General features: G+C 36.0%; 1 protein-coding gene across 3 annotated transcripts; it reads left to right on the top strand.

Annotated features, from left to right (window-relative positions):
- The first annotated feature begins 2,425 nt into the window (after positions 1-2,425).
- LOC121413778 (protein downstream neighbor of son homolog) lies at positions 2,426-18,276 on the top strand. Of its 3 annotated transcripts, none has more exons than XM_041606722.1 (11): positions 2,426-2,569; positions 5,281-5,635; positions 6,159-6,251; positions 6,766-6,954; positions 7,937-8,064; positions 8,498-8,551; positions 9,279-9,457; positions 10,294-10,396; positions 15,743-15,931; positions 17,106-17,301; positions 17,693-18,276. In XM_041606722.1, exons 1-11 carry the CDS (start codon positions 2,565-2,567, stop codon positions 18,050-18,052), a joined length of 1,851 nt encoding a protein of 616 aa, XP_041462656.1. In that variant the 5' UTR covers positions 2,426-2,564; the 3' UTR covers positions 18,053-18,276. The 3 variants fall into 3 exon arrangements, with proteins under 3 accessions (XP_041462656.1, XP_041462657.1, XP_041462658.1); XM_041606723.1 differs by lacking the exon at positions 2,426-2,569 and adding an exon at positions 2,778-2,880; XM_041606724.1 differs by lacking the exon at positions 2,426-2,569 and adding an exon at positions 3,358-3,389.
- Positions 18,277-19,551: the final 1,275 nt, after the last annotated feature.

Raw genomic sequence — 19,551 nt, 5'->3', positions numbered from 1 at the left:
TTTTGTTTTTTTTCGCCCTCCCTCGATCCCCGCCCCCATTAAAGAAGCTAGACCCGCCCCTATACAGAGCCCTCCCCCTCCCAAACTGTAAATCTGTGCGCCCATGGAAATTGCCTGGAGTCCACAGCCCCAATGTTCTGAAAATATTGACGGGTCAACTGCATATTTTGGCAAACATGATTAATATTCCATGAGACATTATATCTAATAATTCAAGATAGGCCTAATTGGTTATCTGATGGCCCTTACCTTTTCCCCTCTACCTCTATATGCCCCTCCCTTCTGTGGCGTAATGAGCCAAAATAATTTGAGGGGGCTCAATTATGGTTTATTGCATAAAAGATGTTGCGAGCCATGAGCGAGCAATAATTTAGATATTTTTATTACCAAATATCTAAGTTTGTGATAGATTTTGACATAATATATTCACCCTTGTCCCTTAATTCCCTTTCCCTTTCTTTTGTTATTCTTGGCCGTTATTTTTTCCTTTGTTTTCTGGGGGGGGGGGGAGAGCCCCCGCCTATACGCCCATGCTTCCCTTTTTCCTAGTCTAAAAAGAAATCAATGAAACAAATTATTGTCAATTTCTGTTTCCCCTTCCCATATCCATCAAATTTTCCTAGATAAGGGAGGTCGTCAATATAGAAACTTTTATATTAAAAGTGTTTTTTTTTCAAATAAAAAAAGAAAGGAAAGGAGACTTCTTATGATGATGAATTGGACAAGAAAGAACAATCATTCTAGTTGCTATTTTTCACATATTCAAAAATGAGCTGACAACACAATGGCGCAACAGGCAGTGTCGGGGCAACTATATATGATAAGAAAGATGGGACAATAATTACATAAACAAATTATGACAATGAAAAAATATTCAAAATTTTGAATATTGAAAAATATTCAAAATGAGCTGCACTGAACACAATGGTGCAACAGACAGTGCATGGGCAACTAAATAAGAAAGATGGGACAATAATTACATAAACAAATTATGACAATGAAAAAATAATAAAAATAAAGGGAATTTAGATGCTGTGCATGCACAAGGACATTAGTTTGCTGGGCAAACCCTTCACTCGAAATAAGGGTCTGAATGTGCAGCCTACTCATGCCTTGTGTACTGAAGGCTCTCTCGCTGTATTGGAACAGCAAGTTTTGTATGTGCTATTCTTCGCGTGGAGGCACACTGTCTTGTTGATCCAATGAGGGTCTGTGCCTGCAGACTACAAGGACATTACGTGGAGCAATTCGTCTGCCCCGGCTCTACATCCATGATTTATTTTCAAAGGTATATCAAATAGAGATATTTCAGACGAACTCTATAGGAATGTATGTTGATCTGTCTTGATGCTACATGTAGGGGAAGATGATTTGCCCTTTAAAATTACGCGTCGTGGGAAGTTATTAGAAATGAAACAAAAAATACAACAACAACACCATTGAAGCAAAAGGTAGAAAGAATAACGTTATAGGACAACTTTAACTGACAGAAGTAATGCTTTTTTCAATATCTTTCTTATCAATATGGCAGATATACAACTTGACTCCATGGGGGATTAATGCAAGGGGAAAATGTTGACGATTCCAAGGACTGGTGTACATGTAAAAATAGGCTAGGATACTTTTTACAATCTAAAGTCTCTCTTGATATTTTGACAGGCCTATATAAACTTGAATGGCATGGACCGTCAGTCAACTTAATTAGTGCCACCCTCGGGTTGATATGAGATGGTTTTACTGTTTTAATGTTCCTTTTCTCAGTTTTCAGATAACTTTCCATGTGTTTATTTTACACTCTAAAAATTCGAATGTTAAATCAACATTTGAAAGGTTCAGGAGTGGCAACCTTTTCCAAATGTTACATCCATCCTTGTATAAAGCTGAATCCAACATTTTAAGTGTTGGGTAGAACCATTTAAAGTGGTAAATGCAACATTTAGAAAATAATGTCATTCCTCCAACCTTTCAAATGTTAATTTAACATTTCTTGTTTTTAATTTTGACCACTAGTACCGTTTATGTATGCAGCAATGGATTCGGGAGTCATTTCGGGACAAACAAAAATGTTTAAATACTTTCATGTAAATTTTATTATGTACAGTTGTTTAGTGTTTATTGTCTTTGTAGTTATAAGTGGAAATATTTCCTACGTTAATACGGAGGAGTGGGGGGGGGGCATTAATCTACAGTGAAAAGCCAGATTATTATGAAAGGGCCTACAATTTCTAAAAACCGACTTTTGTATGCGAAAGTAAATCTTTCATTAGCCATACTTTCTTCCTTCATCTTTTTTAAAGATGAATTCTTTAATATAATGATTTTTTATTACAATTTTTACATATTTAGTTTATTTTTGGATGGAACCATGGATTGATGGAACCATAGTTACGCAAATTCAATAAGGTTTTCTTTTGTGGGAGCTGAGCTAGCTATGCGCTAGAACATGTTAACTCTGATGTTTTTTGAAGAGCGCCACCTACCGATATTCTTGATACAATTGCGGGAGTTTGGAAAACGAAATAAAGTAGGCCCTAAAGAGCTACAAAATATTCCTTTATAAGTCTATGACGTGAGTATCTTAGAGTGTGCAGGGACCGTTTTTATATTTTGTGTCTTTTATCTCAATAATAGTAGTGTTTTATAAACTTGTAGCGATCAAAGATAATATTTTATGAACCTTTTTCTGGAAATTTGGGTGTCCAGCTGCAGTGCAGCTCCATGGCAGTCCAGTGTGCTGAGGCCTGAGCCTCAGCTCAGCCAGTCGCTACCCTCCGACGCGACTCTGCTCTGACTGAGCTCTACCGTGCACGGCCACGGGCAGCAGAGCTCAGAGCAGGCCACTTGTTTACTGCACCATCCTGCCTGTGGGGGAATCTACAGGTAGGACTATGGTTAGACCAAAAAGCTTCAGTCTCTGTTATTTTGGTTGTTCAGCTGAACTCCGTTGGCTTCACTCACCAAATACAGACTACAGAGAAGTTCTAACTTCTACTCTAGCGCGATCTGTACACAGTAGAGGCAAATAAAAATGTGATAAGCAGATTCCTCATGACAAATTACCCCTTTTCACCGTCTACTTTAAAAATTCACCGTCTACTTTTGTTTTGATAAGGATTTTTGTTGTCAATCACACACAAAACAAATGGGCTTATGACCTCAGTGAGACAAAATTTTGGGTGGAAAAAATCATGCTTTTGTTGGTGTTGTTTCTTTTGTCCTTTTGCAAAGCAAGTCTCCAATGTGGGAGACTGTCTCCCCTATTGGAGAGAGTCTCCCATATAGGCCGTGCGCCTCTACTGGTACAGGGGACTCAACGGCAAAATTATGTACTTAAACTAAGTAGATCTAGATCGGATAAAACGGGGAAGTGAATTTGCGCGACAGCCGAGGTAAGTCACTGTTTTGGTTCCTTTTAACTTGATTTTTCTCTGTTTTTTGGCAATTAACGATTAATGCCAAGGCCCAAGCCCAAGAGGGAATATTAATTTGCATTTTGGTCGCATTAACTTTCAAAATTTTTATTCATTAAAGACAAAAATTGAAGAGCCCCGTCGGGGGGATTTTGCATTGCAAGTCCCCTAATGGTGGCTGCACGATAGCGAGTCGTCTGTGTACGGGGAGAAATTAAAAAATAAAATGTTAAAAAACTCCTCGAAACAGACGGCTGCCAGCTGTCTAGACTATGTATGCCAATGCTGTACATGGCACATTCTTAAAAAAAATCATTAAAATATCACTTTTGTGACCAAAATTACTAATTTCTCTAGACAGACAGTTGCAATTTATTTTGATTTGGGAATAATTTTTGTATTCACCAGAACTCTCAAAAACTTGAATTTCGGGCATATTTTCGTGTAGGCCCTCTATAATTTGCTGGAACTGGAAAATAATATGGCAAGAAAGTTTTCATTTTTCAATCTCTATTTTTAATTAAGAAAAAATAATTCAAAGAATCAAATTTACATAAGAGCCAAGTTATATGATGAATAGCTGTATTGGAAACTAACATTGTAAGAAAATCAAGCATTTGTCCCAAAATTGCCACCCTTTATTTTGCCACACATGGAGATATATAACTGAGAACAAGGTTATTGTATAACATTGTTCATTGAATGAGTGGAGCAGGCCAGGCTCGCGCCAAGCCACTGCAAATACTAGTGAAGCCAGCCAGGAGCTCCTAGAGAGTGAAAATCAATTTCTTAACGTTTGCTTACTCTCCATGGAGCCAGGGATTCCATCCCATCCCCATGTACCACCATGTGTATCGCTAAAACACCTGGGCGGTATTCTGAGGTCATTTTATCTTTAAAATATTTTATTTTATCTCAAAATGAAATTGGTATTCTGAGATGACATTTTATCTCTGAGATAAAAATTACAATTGTATCTTGCTTATAAATTTTATCTAGCGTAACCATAGTTGATACGCAGCAGAACAGTGCCTACGTAGACATACCCATCGCGTATCTGGGTATTGCAACGCGGATGATATGCTTGCGTCCAAGTTACTTTGAAAGAAAAAAATAAAATAAACTTAAAAGAGGGTAGGGGCTATTTTATCTTTGCGACGTTGATTTCACCAATATTTTTAGGTGAATTAACCCCAAATGTTGACATGAAAATGAAGAATAGTTATATATTTATTGAGAATAAATTTCTTTTTGTTAAAAAGAAATCTCTGTTAAGACGCCCAAGCGTATAATGCAAGCGTATTTGAAGTAAAAAAATTGACGCAATCTGGCCCCTTTGCCACACCTCCTGGCAGAATGGATTTCAATTGGTTGAGTGACATGTGAGAGTTATAAAAGCGCGTTTCTTTTTGGATATTGATTGAAAAGTAGGTGTGTCTTACAGAGATAAAATGAAGATAAAATTGTTCTCAGAATACCATTTCGGAAAGATTTTAAGGGTATTTTATCTCACTGATTTTAATGGAGATAAAATATTTCATTTTATCTGAGGTAAAATGGATCACAGAATAGTTTAGTGTAGCGGTATATAGTGAAGTGGAGTGGAGCCTGCACAAACATCACTTGAGGTAGGCCTAACCCTAACGAATAATAAAAATGCATGGACTTCGAGTGACACTAGCCAATGCCTTGCTAGTTAGAAAATATGGCATTGGTTGGCTTTCCATAAATTGTCACTTTTATAATTAACACTTTATAAAACGCCTTTCAAACTATATTGAAAATCGGTAAGATTGAGCACAGTTCAAGTCTCTTCATTTTTAGGGGAATATATCATTGAATGAAGTTTGTTTCATTCTTGGTATGATAGGTGCTACTATAGGTCAGTTGACATCTCGATGGAAACTTCACCAAGCAAGCAATGGACCAAACCCTCCCACGTTATGAAGGTGCGGATGAAGCGAAATCGCCGAAGCACCAGCGATCTGACTACGAAATCCTTCATGTCCGACCAGTCGCTGGTCAATGCTGGGTCGCATTCGGCCAGACCAGGGGAGGGCCGGAGTGGGAAGAGGCGGAATCCATTCGGTAGCGGGGGTGGCAGCAATGTCATGAGAAGGAGAATTCAAAGTGAAGTTATTGGAGGGCAGAAGGAGCTTGATGCAAAGGATCATGGGAGAAATCATCAGAAGCTTTTCACTGCACTTGATTCGCAGCAAGATGAGGTATGTTCATTTTTTGTTGGGGAAGGGGGGCAGAGCCATGGAGGGTGGCAATAATTTCTCACATCCATTTCTGCACATGAAGAAGCCAAAATCCATTACAGACTATGCATTTCTATATTTTTAGGTAAGGCAACTTTTCTATAGAGGACAATTCTACATACATTTCATCACAAATGAAGAAAAAAAGTCAAAAGGAAAGACACTCTGGGGTCAATTAAAGGGGGTATTGAGGTAAATCATAAAGCCATTTTCTAAAATGACCTTAGAATAATTTAAACCCTGATGAACGGTCAACTCATTATCCCAATACCGTACTCAAAAGTATTGTGATTAAAAAACTCTGTCACAACCCTGAACCCTAATGATATATATATCTTTAGAACTTTAGGAGAAATTGATTATTTGCATTAAGACTGAACACAGCATTGTTATAAAAATGAAATTTAAAAGCACTATTGCCATTCAGTACTATATCATGTACCTTAACTTACATTGTACATACATCTTTATCTTCACCTTGTAGGTATTTGATGTAGAGGCATGTCAGAGACTGACCAAGGCTATAAAAGCTATACAAGCAGAGGAAGAAAAGAAGCTGCCAAATTCTTCAAAAGAGGTAAACCATGTTCCATTTGATTCACACTATGGATCCTTAGAAATGATTGCCTAACTGCAAACCATGTTGTACAGATTGGTAAAAGATTAATCAGGTTCTAAACATTTTCCCTTCAATCACTGGGGATGAATTGTCCAGTGAACTTGAATTGTCATCACTCAAGTATTTTGCTGACCTGAGTAGGCAGTATAGAGCATATAAAAAAGTAGGAACTTTAGGTGAATACAGTGTTTCTCAAAATTCAAACAAATAAACTAGATTAAATTGAGCTATTATAAAGATGTCGTATTACACCACAGGGTAGAGTTGATTCATGTTAATTTAAATACTTGATATGCATTGTATGAACTTTACTGATCAATGCACATGCAACTTCCCTCTTATTTCTTTGTTCAAATAAAATGATTGATTCTGTTCAAATACTTTGCTCGTTTACAAAGGGGCAGTGCAAACTACCAAATACAGTTATCATTTCCTCGCTTGACTGGTTCCACCCATTTTCGTTTTATTTCAGCCGACCGATAAAACCTTTATTGAATCCCTTGCTAGAGGTAAACCTGACCTATCACCGGACTGGTGTCTCAGAACTCGCGTTCGCTTTACGTCACGCAGCTCGTTCGGCTGGTGCCAACCAATACGAATGAAGGAGGAGGCCAGGGGACTATGCTCATTTGTACAGGGTGACAATGGTCCTGATACTGAGGTGAGGCTCCCACTGAACTACATTGCATGGATGGGTTGTGAAATGTGCAAGTGAGGCTTACCGTACACCATATTGGTACTTCACTGATGGATGAAAAGTGCAATAGTTTGGTGGTTACTTTTCTGAGTGCATGCGTGGAGTAAAGAGGGGGGGGGGGACTGGATTCATATAGATGGGGATGCGTGCATGCAAAGTTCTGCTAAGATTTGGGCTCGAGTCTCTCTTTGTCTCTTTCTTCATTCTCTCTCCTGCAATATTCTTACTCAAAATTTCTGTGAGAATTGCATGTTATTCATATATTTTTATTTGTTTGACAGAAATATTTTCTGTACTCATTTTCTTTAGAGATTAAGAATGTGACCTTGCCAACCCCCACACTATCAAATATTGACAATTCTACACAAAAAATGTCAACTTACATCATATTTCAATTTATTGTGAGAACTAACATGTTGATTGTCCTGCACACACACAGCCTTGAATTAAACAAGGTGTCATACTGTACAAAACAGAAGTCCTGTCATAATAGTCAGCATTGGTATATTTATATTATAATGCATTTTTTATTTTACGAGGCAGTTTCATTTTATGATTATGGATGCTGTTTACCATGTGTACACCACAATATCATGAATTTATCAAAGAACATTAATGGAATGAAATAGTTCAGGATATATCAAAGCGATATCATAAATAGTAGAAGAAGGTAATGTACAAAACTGGCATGCAAACTCTAAAATTTTAGTGATGGAATTTCTGCAGAAGAAATGATTATTTACATCTTGGAGCAACATTTATTAAACATCACATCCGTTGTCCAAGGCTCGAAAATCTGCATCAATTTGTAACTCCCCCCACGTGGCTTGGATTACAGGCATACATCACAACACAATAGTCTTTGGCCAGAAAGCTTAAATGTTAATTTCATCTCTGTTGACTTGCCATTTACGATCACCCATGTGTATGCTTGGAATTAATTTAGAATGAAAAGCCTGTTGATGAGTCTAGTTGGAGGAGTGACCTACAGCAGGCTACTATGTGTTGGATGCATCCTGATCTACCATGGCTGAACCTCTTCCCAAGGATTGTACCAGAACCAAAAAAGTTCAAGTAAGTTTCGTTTTCTCCTTGTCCACCTCCTCGTATTCAGATAATGATAAATGATGGAAGAGCTATTTATCATCATTATCATCCTCATCGTCATCATTCAGACCTTCATTTTTGAGGAGCGCGATTTTTTGTTCTTATTTTTTTTAGGAGCGAGGTAGGAGCGCTGGTGCGATCGCGCTCCTAAAAAAAAAAGAAAATTGCTGAAATTTCAAATTTTACATCATTAAATCCATGAAATGGCCATCTATTTTCTCCATAATTCCTTGAAGTTATTTTGATTTAATTGAAAACTATCAGTAAAATGAAGAATATTCACCTCTTTCCCAACTCTGATTTGAATTTAAACGTGGTAAATATTGTAGTCACATAAGTAGATTTTCAAAACAACTAATCTTGGAAATTCTTCTTTCCTTTATCTCTTTATTTATTGCAGGCAATCAGTCGCCACCAAGGAGCCAGCTATAGCTACTGCCTTGATGACAAATTGGTAAAGTGCACATATTTAGTCTCTGTGCAGTTGTATCTGGAATATACTGCACAATACGGATCGATTTTTTTTCTTCCAAAAAAGTTAAATAAATAATTAATCACAGGATATTCAAATCTCGAACACCAATATATTACATGTAAATCAAAAGATGCACAATCAGTAATATAGATAGCCTTTGTTGTTAATGTACATGGATATGTATCTGCTAATTAGGATTCAATTTACAAATCTTATGATGATGAGGAGTGCAGTATTCATTAAATTTCCCCCGCCTAAGGTAATCCTTTGCATGTAAATATTCTACAAGTTTCTGTTCATCATAAGACATTTAAAAAGTAGATGGTGGAGTTGATCTGTGTATTATGTCCATGTACCAGAGGTGATGAAGTGTATTTAAAGTTCATTTTTTTAACTTCTCTTTCCTCAATAATGAAGGAGGGAGAATTAGAACCTCCTCCGCTCCTATCCTCATCATTTTATACTTCTCCAAATCCTCCTTCTCTACCTCCTCTTTCTCCCCCATCTTCCTGTACATCCTCCTCCTCTTTTTCCATCTCCTGTGTATTAATTGCCATTTCAACTATTCTATAAATTGCATCCCATTGTGCTACAAGATAGAAGACACTAGTTGCTAATTGATGTCTTAAGACATGATGTAAAATATTTATCAATCTATTGCAAATGCTTCATTAACGCAGATCATCCTGATTGTCCCTCAATCTAGGTCAGAGAGTTTCCGATCTGTATTCCACTTGCTGCGGTCAGGTCATTGCCCGTATTTCTATCTGTGTACGCATCACTTTACTGTTCTCTTCAGAGCAGCTGGTGTCGGTGCCACGCCCACTATGCATGCTCTCATGACCCCAACCACTAGAGGGCTTAGAGAGGCATTAAAAACTGAAGGTATTAAGTCAATGACTTTTGTTAAAGGGATATGAGAAAGAGTGGTCTTTATGTTCAAGTGATCTTTGTGGTTAAGACTATCTGATGCATGTTCAAATATTCACTACTGAATGATACGTGACGTATAAGCTAAAACAACAAATGAGAAAATGTGAAATACAAAGAAATTATAGTTGTGTGAGGTTGTTGGTAATCATGACTGTGATTTGTGAACCAGTTCTCAAAATATATGTGGGATATGCAGTATACCTGAGATTGTTGTTGTTGCTATAAACATATATTATACAATATTTTACAAATAATGCACAGGTGAGAGTGTGTTAGTGGTAATGGTGCACATTATATAAGCATTCAAATAGTGTAAGAATCTTATTAAGGTGATCGATCACACAGTGCTTTCGCCTTGCAGGAACCAGTGTTTTTTTTTTATATGTGTCAACTGTGTGAATATTATAGTACAGAAATTGTTGAAACTCTGGAGGACAGCAAGGTCACTATTTGCTTTGTATTATGACATCGTAAATGTAGCCATGAAATATGATGATGTGCACCTAAGGCCGGGTAGCTTTCTGCCATATCATTTTCTTTGATAAAATAAACATTTCACTCTGTCTTTTAATTTCAAGTCCTCAAGTGCAGATATGCATAAAAAAATAACTGTATAAAAACAATTCTGCAACTGAAGTGCACAGCCTGAGGGTTGCATCAAGCATGAACACAGGATTTTGCATGCAAATTCACAATTTGAATTATATAATCAAGATTAGTTGAACCTGTGTGCATTGAGAGTAAACTGCATGATATTCGTTTTCTTGACAAATTCTTTTGATATTTAGGAATCAGTTATTCCATGCCTCTACATCAAGAAGTTCCATCTCCACCGCAGTCAAAGCCAACTACATCCACTGCAGATCGACAAAGCAATGTTGCGGAAGAAAGGTACTACGCCCGTCCATTTAATTATAACATGAATAATCTTTTATTCAGTAATTTCACAGACTGACACCGAATGAAATCAACTGCAAATAAACTGGTGGCATTTCATTTTATTCCTGGTTTCATGAAGTGATTGACGAGCACATAATTCGATGGATTCGCAGTTATGGTGCGCCATCAGTTGCAGCAGACAGGCCAAATTTCGCAATATGCCTCATGGGAAAAAGTTGCGCTGCTAGTCATACAGTGCCTGCATGCATGCAATTATTAAGTGCTGGCCGATACAGCTCGACCGGATATGCTTTTTACTGGGGCCCAGCAGGTGGGAGAGAAATAAACCTACATATTTCCAACCGTTTGTTGTGTGAATTCTTTAACAATATTTAGAAATAGCCCCGTCCTATTTACTCGATTTAATATCATATTACCAGCCATCCCGAAATCTTAGATCAAGCTCAAAAGCATTATTTCCCTCGTCTTTACAAAGTCATATGGTGAGCGTGCTTTTACTCATGCCTCAGCTGTCCTCTGGAATGCTTTACCTAATTCAATGAGATATCAAAGTGATTTATTTACATTCATGAGATCCCTCAAAACATATCTTTTCAATGCATGAAATACCAACTTTGAACTAATGATCCAATCTAAATATCTTGATTACTTTATTCTTACCTTTCACTATTTCTTCTTCAAGCGCATAGGGACATGCTATTGTGGGGTTGAAAAAATACAGTTTAAGGGGAAATTAAATAACTGAAGAAGGAGTAACATAAGCTCAATCACACATCAAACAGAAGCAAACGGAGAGGAGAAGAGGGAACTTAACTCGAAAGACACGGGAACAAAATAGAACTTAACTCGATGAAGTCTGGTAGTGCACTGCTATATTTGCTGGGCTTCCTTGCCTCAGTAAAACTCATACAAAATTAGCATATATTCAAATTACACAAAATCAACCAATGAGAATAAAGAGAATGGAGAAGCCAACTGAAAGTGGAAAAGTCCAATTCATAAAAATAACCAATAAGAGATAGAGGATGGAGATGAATAAGATGTTGGGATGATTACATAATAAGAATGTTGAACAAAAGAATCAGATGTGGGAATGTAATGAATGAACACATCTGAATAGGAAAGGAATGACAGGAGAAGCAGGTTGAAAGTCAAATGTAAATGGATGACAACAGAAGCATCAGGAATGTAAACAAAGCTGAACTAAATACCAAAGCTTGAACTGTAAATAACTAAACTATTAAAGGAAACCAATTGTCAAAATAACAGTCCTACATAAACATCCTTCTTTCAAAAAATTGTCCTCAATTTTTAAAAAGTAAAGAACTAAAATAAACTGCAAAACCAGAATTTGACAAGTTGAACATCTAACATTATTTACATAAAAGTATTTAAAAATAACTAACGTAACCATGACATAATTCCATATTTACAATAAATGTGAAGACTAGGAGAGGATAGAAAAATTTGAAGAAAAAAAATATTTTTTTATTAGAATTTTGAACTTTTCCTTTTTGGCATCATATGTGTAACTTCAATGGAAAATCAACTTGCAAATCATTTCAATGTATATCTTATACGTGCATGCCATGAAATGAAATACCATATCAATTAAGAAAAAAACAAAAAGAATTGAAATTTTTTTGTCTTGATTTCGGAAAAAAAAATGTTATAATCTTGAATATATATCTTTTTAATAATTAAAGATTTCTGTTTTAGTTAAAATTATGCATGTCTTGCTGACAGGAAAAATGTATCTCCTGGACTTACAAAAAAAATGAAAAACCTATGAGAGCACTACTAGACAAATAGATAAAAACAATTATGGTAGCTCAAAGGAATATTGAATAACATTGAAAAGTGCACGATAAAATACTGAACTTTACAAAAATTAAACATATGACGTTCAGCAAATATAATTACCAGAAATTATGAAAAATCAAACATTTGAATAAAGCCATATTTTCTGAAATTATATGACAAAGTAAATCTGTGAAATATGTATAAAGTTCAATCTTTGACTTTACTTTAAAAAAAACATTAAAATAGGGGTATCAAATTTAAGATTTTTAACTGAAATTTGGAAGAAAATTACTGAGTAATACAAATAAAAAAAGAATTATTGCGCATAATATGTAAAATTACAATATGATGAAACTTCAATAGTCTAAAAATGATGAGAAATGATTTAAATTGAACATTTAACTAAGTCTGACTTTGTGCAATATCATTGATAAAACTTCAATAAATATACAGTGATTAAAAATTGAAATAATTTTGAGCATTAAGGTATACAAATGAAATATTTCAAAAAAATTTTGTTTGTCATAATCTTTAGTTTTACAATTTCATATATTGCACTTAGTTCACATTATTTTCAGATTTAGAAATTGACAAAATTTAAATATTTAAACATCTCTAATATCAAAATATTAAATTACATTCAGATTCAATATTGAGCTGAGAAAATACGATTTTGATATATTGCACATTAATTGTAATCACTTGATCCATATTTGACAAATCGTAAATATATTTCAATTTATGTACATTTAAGACCCCAATTTAAGACAAATAAATACCTAAAGAAAATTATCTGATTCAATTAACAAAAATATACTTTTGTAGAATTTGAATGATCTTGCTAAAAAAATGTTTCTATATAAGCCTAACATTAAATCAAAATTAAGGCATGTGATTAATTCCAGTTAAGAATCATATATAATATTATGTATATGGGTTTGATAAAAAAGTGAATATTGATTGCTTTTTTTTTAATCGAATTTATTTGTGTATAAGAAAACACTCAAGTATAAATAAAATACTGGAATTTGTGTATCATATGCCTTTTACAGTATAAATAGATCAGTTTGGATACATAATTTATCTAAAATTTGATAAAATGTTATAATTGAATTTAGAATTTGGCTATCATAGTAAATATCTATCGTTTTTATACGAAACCGATTGAATAGAACTTATTAATACATTTGGCAAGATTATTCCATAGATCAAACTGATACAAAATTATCTAATAAACAAAAAATTGCATAAATCTAAAGTAAAGGGAATTTAATGATCACAGAAATCATATCTTGATCAGAAATTATTTTTATATTTTTCAACGAATTTAAAATCTGTGACAAAATTTAATGAAAATTGTTTAGTGTTCTCACCATCAGGGAAATAAATTTTCCAAAAGTTCCAATTAAAGTTTAAGAGTTTGAGAAAAGAATGTAGTCTGGTGGTAAAATGGAGACATCAAGTTCAAGTTGTTGAATATCGGACCTTCTTAGGAGGCGAAAAGATTTCACTGTGTGCATGAAGACCAGGGGAACAGCATCATCCCCTCATGGGCTTGAGCAACTGAAGAGCAAAAGGTGGTGACTGGCTTCGAAGATCAAAGCAGAGCGTCATCAACTCTAGATGCGTAGGCGACAGAGGAACAGGCGAGAGGCTGGAAGGTGTCATGCATCGAGCGAAGATAGAGGGACAAAGCAACATGAAGACCAAAAGGCAGCATCATCCACTCGACGAAGAGAAGCAAGGCGAGAGGCTAGAAGGCATCATGAGGCAAAGGTGGGAGACTGTTGAGCCGAAGAGACTGAAGAAAAATAGGCAGCGACATCATCCACTCCATGTAGTCGGGCAATGGTTGTAGTTTAAGGCGAGAGGCTGACTCGCAGACAGAACTTTCATCTACTCACGTTGAGAAAAAGGCGAAGGTTGGCTGGTAATCAGGCAGAACGTTCATCCACTCACGAAGAGCAATAGGCGAAGATCCGAGCTGGTACTCAGGCAAGGCTTTCATCCACTCACGTATAGAGCTAAAGGCGAAGACTGGCTGGTAGTAGCATCATCCTACTAGACAAGCCACAGCATTGACGTTGAAGTTGTAGGCGAGCTGCTGGCTAGCATCAATCAGGCAAGAGGTAACGGCTGAACAGAATTGTGAAGGGCTAAATGTTTCTCCAACAGGAACATGATGACGATAAAGTTGACGAAATATGATTGAAAGTTTGTGGCGAACAGATAAGCGAGGCATGAGGTTCGAACACCGCTGCTACCAGTTGTAGGGTTGAAGAAAATTATAAGTTTGGAGTTGAAAATAAATGAAGTTCTAAATCATGAAACTGAAGGAGAATAAGTAAAACTGAGACGCAAATAAAGAGAACTTAAACCGAAGGAGTCTGGTTGTACACTGCTATATTTGCTGGGCTTCCTTGCCTCAGTAAAACTCATACAAAATTAGCATATATTCAAATTACACAAAATCAACCAATGAGAATAAAGAGAATGGAGAAGCCAACTGAAAGTGGAAAAGTCCAATTCATAAAAATAACCAATAAGAGATAGAGGATGGAGATGAATAAGATGTTGGGATGATTACATAATAAGAATGTTGAACAAAAGAATCAGATGTGGGAATGTAATGAATGAACACATCTGAATAGGAAAGGAATGACAGGAGAAGCAGGTTGAAAGTCAAATGTAAATGGATGACAACAGAAGCATCAGGAATGTAAACAAAGCTGAACTAAATACCAAAGCTTGAACTGTAAATAACTAAACTATTAAAGGAAACCAATTGTCAAAATAACAGTCCTACACTATGCTATGTGTGATGTGCTATACAAGAATTGAGCATTATTATTATTATTAATTCTTGCCATACGGTTTTCATTTTTGAAGCATCACAGTCTCATTCCAGTACCGTGCGCTATCTACGTGCAATGTCGACCCCGAAGTAAGAAATTTGGCCTGTTCGCTGCTACCAATAGTTGGCGCACCATATTGTGAATCCACCAAATTAAAAGAAATCAATATTTAGAAAATAGAAAATATTTTTTTTTAAAGATTGTAGGATCAATATCAACCTCTTTCCATTTTGAAAAATTGTCTTTTCCGTTTCTGAAAATCTGTAATTCCATTTCAACTTGATCTAAAAATGGAAATTCTGTGTTGTCACTGGAAATGTACACAGCAAAAACCTGAATTCCATTTTTGCAAAGATTAATTCCATGAAGTTCTACATGAAAAGAATAAGAACCAAACAGAATTTCTGTTTTATTTACCGGTAAAACAGAAAATTACTGTCCCTCTTAATCCATAAAGGTTGGATGAAATAAGATATTTCTATGTTTATTCATTTGCATAGTTTTCAATTTATTTTTGGTAACGATGAGCTTTAACCACAACCGTCACTTTATGAAAATACAATAGTAATAGTAGCTCTACATTTTTTTACTCATGAAGATTCTAAAATTTGAAAAAAAAAAATGTTTTTACTCACTACATCAGTTTGTAAGTTATTATTGATTCATATTTATCTTTCAGCTGTCCTGATGGAGAGACTGATGAGCTGTCTGAGCCCAACAACGAAGAAGGTCAGATAAAAGAAGAGCCAACAGAGGAGGAGGAAGAGGAAGACATCCTTCAAAGCCCTACCAAGGCATCGTCATGGTTGCAGAGCATTGGTCTTGATAAGACTAATTTTCCATCGCTAGAACCTACCAGAGTCAAATTGTATCCCTTTTAATGTTTGTGCTATGAGACTTGGTATATATGTTCATCATTTGGTGTCTGTTAATATTTGTCTGTGCTAAATATATTAGAGACTTTGATTGGCTTCAACCCTAACTTAGCTGGGCTATTTCGGACCAACATAATATGGGGAGAGGGGGGGTAAATTTGCCCCCCCCCAGATCTCGGCCATTGATTGCGCGATCGCCGCAGAAGTTTGCATGCACATTTCCAAAACTGTATTGTAAAATTAAAAAAAATTGATCGCTTATATCGTTATATTGATTAATTATGCAAATAAGCATCTGATATTTGCCCTAAATTTGTTTTTGTGTGTATGTTTTTGCCTTTAACTCACCTTATACAGCTAGAAGAATCCTAATTTTTTGTGAACCTATCAATTCTACATTTCTAACAAAAATCTAAAAAAAATTGCCCCCAAAACATTAATTTCCTATGTATTTTATTAATTGTTACATATTTCTTTGTTTTTTCAAACCTTTGTTTTTGCACTTACAAAATATTGCGTAATTTGTGAACGCGTACCAGGGCATCGCAGATTTGGTCTCGAAAGATGTACAAGACTTGAAAGTAGTAGGACAGTGAGTGGCACGGTCAAAAAAGTTTTTCAAGGAGGGGGGAGGTCAAATTGACCCCCCCAGTTTAATAAGGGTTAATAGAATCACTGGCCCAGACTGTTTCCATTACAACTGTCAGAGAATGACTCGCTTAAGTTAATTGTGTTAACAACTTCCATGAAATTGTGCCCAGGTTGGTTTTCATAAAGCTGCTCCTGAGTTACAAGCGACTTTATGAATGACTGATGATCCTTTCTTAGGAGTTAAATCTACACCATTGAAAATTTGGGGCACATGATTTACCTCAAGAAAGGATAGACAGTAGACAGTTCGTAAAGTTTCTCGTAACTTACAAACAGCTTTATGAAACAGCCACCAAGTTTCCATCATGTTGCATGTGCATTTGATGTTTAAGCATTTATGAGGAACATAGACCTGTTATGAACCTACTATTAACACAGACAGGGGTGATCTCTTGAAGTTATTATGAATGATATTTTGGCATGTGGAAATCTTCAAAACCTACACTTAAAAACTTGCTATAATTCATTTGTTTCTCAAGCCGTTTGAGAGTGATTCCTTGACCACGCTATCCTCAGCCAATCTGACCAGCTGCTTAAGCTGGACAATCGGCCACAATCTCTGGTTCTCGTGGAAGGACTGGACACCCAAGCCTTGTACAACTTCCTCCTGAATAGCCGGACGGTGCTCACCAGTGTAGGTCCGCTAGCCGACATACCCCCAACCATCCTCTCACCTCTACCCTTCAAAGGGGCTACCCTCCACAGCTGTAAGGTAATACTCATTCGTGGATATCTTATGGGGGATTCCCCCAGGGGGTGTTTCTCAAAGCACCTTGTGAATGATGATCCAATTAAACTTGCTCTTAGCCAACCAGGTAAAAGTTTTTCTGTGGTGTTTATCATAATAGGGCTGCCAAGTCTCCGCGATTGTCAGACTCCCTAAAAAATAGCAGATTTTTAACCTATCCCTGATACACACATTGATTTTTTGAGAGATCTCCCTTATTTTTCAGTAAATTCTTCCTAAAAGGTAATTAGTAAAGTTTGCAGCTCTGTCATAGAACAGAGAAAAAGAGCAAGTACTGTAAAGCCTATTTTGTAAAACAAATAATGCACTTGCTCTGTCGTGGTGTTAACATTTGTTTCCTCTTGTTAAATTCCAGTTGAAATCAGGCACTCTGAAGCAACAGACCAACCAATCACTGGTAGAGCTCAGTAGTCTAGAGGTCACGGGCCCCGTCATGCCACACAACATCCACAGCCTCTGCCATCTCCTGCGTAGGACGCAAGATGGCGCTTTCCAGATGGCCCTCAGCAATCACGAAGCAACGTCGCCATTCACGAGCTGTTCACATTCCACGAATGAGAAGAAGGGAGGGACAGACACATGGGACAGTGAGAAATTGAATGCATTGAGAATGAACTGTGGACTATCTAAAAGTCAGGCAGAATATTTGACAAGCATGTGTACTGTGAATCTACCAGTCAAGGAGGTGTTGTGCAAAGATGGCTTATTCTTATAATTATGGTCAAGTCTACATATTCGACTTTATATTTTTCATAAAGTCCTTTAATTGCATAACGTCGGTGTGCTGTTGAATCCTAGTATCTCAAACTGGAACATTTCACAGACATCTAAAAATATATATATTTCAGAGCTATGATACAAGTGGCAACATTCTTTTGCCTAGAGAGTTTTCAACAGGATTCAGACAATGTGAGATTGCTGCTCTTGTATTAATTCTGAAATTAAAGCTTTTTTTCTTAACTGTCCTAATTTTTAAAAAGCTTTTGAGATACAAGGTTTTATTAGCCCACCGATGATAAGCCAAAGTAATATTAGACCATTATTGTGCAAAACGTGTTTTGTGTACTTGTTGTAACTCAAATTTTACTCAAGTCAAGCAGATTTCTCTGGTCTTCACGATTTCATCACTTCTCACTCATTTTCAAGAGAGGATACTCTGCCTCACCTACTCATCATCTTTCTCTCATTTTTCAACTCTTCAATCCTCCCAATCCTTTTCAACACTGACCATTACCAATGACCCTTGGAGTCTTCCCATATTAGTTTTCAATTGTTTCAAATATTTTCCATACTGGCTACCATCCTGGTATACTGAATTAAAAATTTTAAGTCCTTAAATATCCTTTAAAGACCCAGACCAGAGCTTAAATTATAGTGACAGTGATTTTCTGTTTTACCAGTAAATAAAACAGAAATTCAGTTTGGTTCTTATACTTTTCATGTAAAAATTTATGGAATTCACCTTTGCAAAGACTGGCAATGGAATTCAGGTTTTTGTTGTGTACATTTTCAGTGACAAAACTGAATTTCCATTTTTAGATCAAGTTGAAACGGAATTACAGATTTTTAAAAATGGAAAAGACCATTTTTTTAGATGGAAAATCAGTCTCTAAAATTGCAATTTACAAGTGGGAAATATGTAAGCTACATAAATTGAGTGAAATAGAAAAAGTTTTATGCATATTCACCGCTTGACATGAGTAATTTGCTTAAGCAAATCTAAAATTAGCGGTTTTCGCGGTGAATTTGGACAAAAGGCTTTCCATTGCCTTTCTTAGGCCTCAAGACCATGACGTCATATTGTGTTAGAGGCGTTATGATTCCATAGGCTTGTAGAACTTGGACACTGAAAAGGGGGGTTATTTTTCTGTGTTTCAGATTCAGAATATAATTTTTCTTTTCATTTTGCCAAAAAAAGAAATTACGATAACAATTTTCAGTGCTCAAATGGATGGAAACAACTACAACTTGTCACTCGATTTTTTTGTGATTTTTCTTAGCTCTTATTGGGCCTAAATTGCTATGTCAGGAAAACTTGTTACACATAATCTGAATGCAGATATAATTTGGAAGCTGTGCCAAATTGGCAGGAATTACAATATGGTGAAAACTGGTCAAAAACCGTAGCTTTTATCAATTCAAGCTTGCAGAAAAAGACATCAATGATATCTTTATGTGATAGAAGTGAAGAAAATAAAATGCGTAATCTTGAAA

This window comes from Lytechinus variegatus, chromosome 4 (genome assembly GCF_018143015.1).
Source record: "Lytechinus variegatus isolate NC3 chromosome 4, Lvar_3.0, whole genome shotgun sequence".
NCBI classification, from domain to species: domain Eukaryota; kingdom Metazoa; phylum Echinodermata; class Echinoidea; order Temnopleuroida; family Toxopneustidae; genus Lytechinus; species Lytechinus variegatus.
This window is presented reverse-complemented; position numbering and strand designations above follow the sequence as displayed.